Here is a 4,166-nt window from a genome sequence, read left to right as displayed (position 1 = left end):
AGAACAGCTTCAAACGCTGGTCTAACGCCAGTGGCCATGTCATGATGTATTCAGCTCTTTGTCCTTGCCTGGTTTCAGGCTCAGATCTTCCGTCCTTTGAAGTTCAACACCACATCTGTCATCAAAATAGCTGTGGAGCCAGTCAACCCCTCGGAGCTCCCCAAAATGTTAGATGGTCTCCGCAAAGTCAACAAGAGTTACCCCTCACTTACAACTAAGGTATTCCTGGTGTACGTGTGCTGGCTGTTGTCAGCTGGGCTGGTTTTGGTTGGGCTGGAGTTAACTTTCGTCACAGCAGCATATGTGGGGCTGTGGTTTGGACTGGTGCTGGAAGCAGTGCTGATAACACAGGGATGTTTTAGTTGTTGCTGAGCAGTGCCTACACAGCGTCCAGGCCTTTTCTGCTCTTCACACTGCCCTGCCAGCGAGTGGGCTGGAGGTGCACAGAACTACGGGGTGGGGACACAGCCAGGGCAGCTGACCCCAGCTGACCAAAGGGGTGTCCCAGACCATAAGGCATCGTGCTCAGCAATAAAACCTGGGCGGAGGTTGGCTGGGGCCGTTGCTCAGGGACTGGCTGAGTGTTGGTCGGTTGGTGGTGAGCAGCAGTTTTCATTTGCATCACTTGTCTTTCTTGGGTTTGATTTTTTCCTCTTTGTGAGTTTTTTCCTTTTCCTTACAATTTATTTTTATCTTAATTTTTAATCATGAAACTCTTTTTATCTCGACCCACAAGTTTCCTTCCTTTAAACGCTCCAGATCTCTCCCCCATTCCATCAGAGCAGGGAGTGAGCGGGCGCTGTCTGGTACTTTGTTGCCAGCTGGGGTTAAACCCCGATGTCAGGTCATGCTGTGGGCTACCTTGTAGGCTGGGTTTAAATAGTATTTTACTAATTTAATATGGTAGGTTGTTTTATTTGCTGTTTTTCTCATGCCATTGCAGTTGATTTCATAAATCACGTGGAAATAGCAGAACATCATAAATTCAGCAGAAAAGCACCCACCTCACTGTGCCAGGGGTCAGCACTTTCTGCTGGAAAAGGCCATGGGAGCTCTCCATGGGGTGCTCTGATCCTAACCACTTTACTCCAAGCTGACACTTGCGCAGGCTTGAGCCTGGAAGGCAAGGGCCCATGAGCTGCAGCACTGCCAAGTGACTCTTCTGTTACCTTTCAGGTGGAGGAGTCTGGGGAGCACGTGATCCTGGGGACGGGGGAGCTCTACCTGGATTGTGTGATGCACGATCTACGGAAGATGTATTCGGAGATTGATATCAAGGTGAGGAAATGAGCGAGGGATTTTCCCAGCTGGGGAGAGGGTTTTGTTCCCCTGTCTCAGCAGGATGGGGGAATAACCCTACCAAGCGTGTAGCGTGGATTTTGCCAGGCCCTTTTAAAAGGGAAAACAGGGCTGTTAGGTTGCAAAAGTAACTCTTGCAGCCTGCCTGCATCACACCATTGTGATTCAGAGCCTGAAAATTGGCTTGGAGAGGGGTATGTGACCGTATTCCAGCCTCTTCCGGTACTTCAGCCATTGCCTGGCTAGCATCAGATAAATAAATCAAGCAGAATTTTTCATACCTGGAATTTGGTTTGAGTGTCCTGGCTTGTTTAGATGCAGGAATTAGTAGAGCTGTCTGCAGGCCTCAGCGGTTCACACCCAAAGCTCATTACAGCACTGGCAGCCGAACCAGCTGTCTTGTAGGTGTGCAAAGGTTGCAGTCAGTCTCTTTTCAAGGGCTTCTTTGGTTTTAAACCTTACACATCTGCTCTTGCTTTTCCAGGTTGCTGACCCAGTTGTGACATTCTGTGAGACCGTGGTGGAAACGTCCTCCCTGAAGTGCTTCGCTGAGACACCCAACAAGAAGTAAGAGCCATGGGCCGCGCTGGGCCTTGGAGACAGGCAGGTGGAGGGACTCACTGGCAAGCAGGCTGCCTCCCCTCCGAGGGGTTTGTTCTCGCTGGCTGTTGTCCAGACAAGTGGCATGTGTCTGCCTTGGCAGCCTGCTGCTGCAGCAGCCCTACTGAACTCCTCAGTAACACACTGGAGTCCAAGGGAGGTTTCTGTGCTTTGTAGGGACTTTCAGAATGGAGGGAATAAAGACAGATCTACATCCTCCTTTCTTCTAGCTAAATTTCACACCACCTCAGCAGTTTTGTGGTGCTCCCAGGACTAGGAAGTGTACTGGGGTCCTAGAGCAGGTGCCGAAGAGCCTAGTGCTGCCTTCAGTAACTCCCCAAACATTTTGAGCAAAAGCTTTGTCTTCTCTTGAAGACATTCTTAATCTTGAAATGGATTTTTTTCCGTTCTGGTTATGCACTGTAGCCTTACAGTCCAGTCTCGTCTTCCTCCCCAGCAATGCACTATGACATGCACATGTTTGCAGGAGGGAGCCCTGCGGGTGAATATAAGCTGAATATTCAGGATTAAATCTAGGAGCACAAGACATTTTAATGCTTGAATTTTCAGGGAAATCTTGATCTGTCATATGCTGAAAACATGTTCCCCTGTGGTTTCTGGCCCTTCTTGCCCTCCTTTATTCTGGTGTACTCTCTCCGTGGTTGGCAGCCTTATTTTTGGGAGCAGAAAGGTTCCAGTCTTAGGTCGGTCTTTGAACTGTTGGGCATGTGGAGGGACCTCCTCTGGGGACAGGTTACTGCATTGGTGGGGTTCTCTGAGGCAACATCGTGTGTGTTGGACAGTGAGTGCTGGCTCCGTAGAGGCATATTGCCTGGCCCATGGGCTTCCTTCTGCAGCCTGGCCGAACACTGGACATCTGGCAGGAGGGGTGGAGCTGTGTTGTCCCTTAGCAATCTGCTTGTGGAGCTTAGCGGACTTCAGAGAGCAGTTGTTAAGCACATGGGCTGTCTTTATAAACAAGACAGTAACAACAAAGCACATAGATGGCTTCATCTCCCTAGCTGTGTTGGAGACAGTGCGCAGTCCCTGAGGTCCAACCAATTACTCCTATTTCCATCATTCTGCCGACTAATTACAATCATCTCTCTTCTCAGGAACAAGATCACGATGATTGCTGAGCCTCTGGAGAAGGGACTTGCAGAGGACATTGAAAATGAAGTGGTCCAGATAACGTGGAACAGGTATGACCGATGTGGGGAGAGCAGGAATCCACCTAGAATCAAATAATTAGGGGGAAAAAGAGAATGCTGGGATCTACAGGGTGCACGCTATCAGCCAACAGCCTCTAGGTCCTGGGTCCTGGATTCAGAATTGCTGCCGGCTAGTCTGTGAGCATCCCTGCCCCAGCAAACCAGTTGCTGCAGTTAAAAAGCTGAGACCCTTTTATGCCTAGAGGGAACAGGGTTGTAAATATGTTGTGAGTGCAGGTTGGATACTTATTTCCTAAAGTTTCTTCCCTTCCTCTGTCAGAAAGAAGCTGGGTGAATTCTTCCAGACCAAATATGACTGGGATTTGCTGGCTGCCCGTTCCATCTGGGCCTTTGGGCCAGACGCCACTGGCCCAAACATCCTAGTAGACGATACGCTGCCCTCAGAGGTAAGAAACACAGGCTGGGGGTTGTGTTTCAGTGAGACCTTGGTGCTGTGGTGCCAAAAGGTGGCTGCTGCTTCCAGACCCTGTGGCAAGGTCCTACTGCCGTTGGAGTGCTCATTGGTTTGCCGCATCTCAGAGCTGCTGTTCCTTCTCCACTGAACTCCTACACAAGCTAGCAAATTGCCTGTTATTTTTCAGGCGTTGCTATTTGGGCTAAACGTCCTTAAAACTGGCAGCTAATCAGCCTTCCCTTCAGGATTACCGAGACACGGACTCTAAAGCTATAGCTCTAGATGCAAACTCTGAAGATGATGCTCCTGTGAGAGGGAGGGAGGGATGGAGACTCAGGGTATCGAGGCACATTGCTGCTCTTTTAGGAACCGGCTTTTAAACACTGAACTGTGTCTGGTACTGCCTCATGATGCAGATTTGGTCTCTGAAGCCGTCTGTCTGTCTGTCTGTAGGTGGACAAGTCGCTGCTGGGATCTGTGAAGGACAGCATTGTGCAGGGCTTTCAGTGGGGAACCAGGGAAGGGCCTCTCTGTGATGAATGTAAGTAGGACCTGCAGCGGAGTGGAGCTAATAAGATCGATGAAATCCTTATCTCTAAGCTCTTAAGTGACTTTTTGGTGCGGTCCCTCAGTGGCCAGTT

General features: G+C 49.8%; 1 protein-coding gene across 1 annotated transcript in view; it reads left to right on the top strand.

The window, feature by feature from the left end:
- LOC104508608 (116 kDa U5 small nuclear ribonucleoprotein component) overlaps positions 1-4,066 on the top strand; it is a gene marked incomplete at its 3' end in the record, with an annotated part of 4,630 nt that extends 564 nt beyond the window's left edge. Inside the window, exons 3-8 of the mRNA XM_010150296.1 lie at positions 79-219; positions 1,177-1,278; positions 1,784-1,866; positions 3,015-3,101; positions 3,391-3,517; positions 3,979-4,066. Coding sequence (XP_010148598.1) covers positions 79-219; positions 1,177-1,278; positions 1,784-1,866; positions 3,015-3,101; positions 3,391-3,517; positions 3,979-4,066 — 628 coding nt within the window. The remainder of the gene's footprint in view (positions 1-78; positions 220-1,176; positions 1,279-1,783; positions 1,867-3,014; positions 3,102-3,390; positions 3,518-3,978) is intronic.
- Positions 4,067-4,166: the final 100 nt, after the last annotated feature.

The sequence above is a fragment of the Eurypyga helias genome, unplaced genomic scaffold (genome assembly GCF_000690775.1).
Source record: "Eurypyga helias isolate BGI_N326 unplaced genomic scaffold, ASM69077v1 scaffold32944, whole genome shotgun sequence".
NCBI lineage: Eukaryota > Metazoa > Chordata > Aves > Eurypygiformes > Eurypygidae > Eurypyga > Eurypyga helias.
The sequence above is the reverse complement of the archived record's forward strand: the minus strand, read 5'-3'. Positions and strand labels throughout refer to the sequence as shown.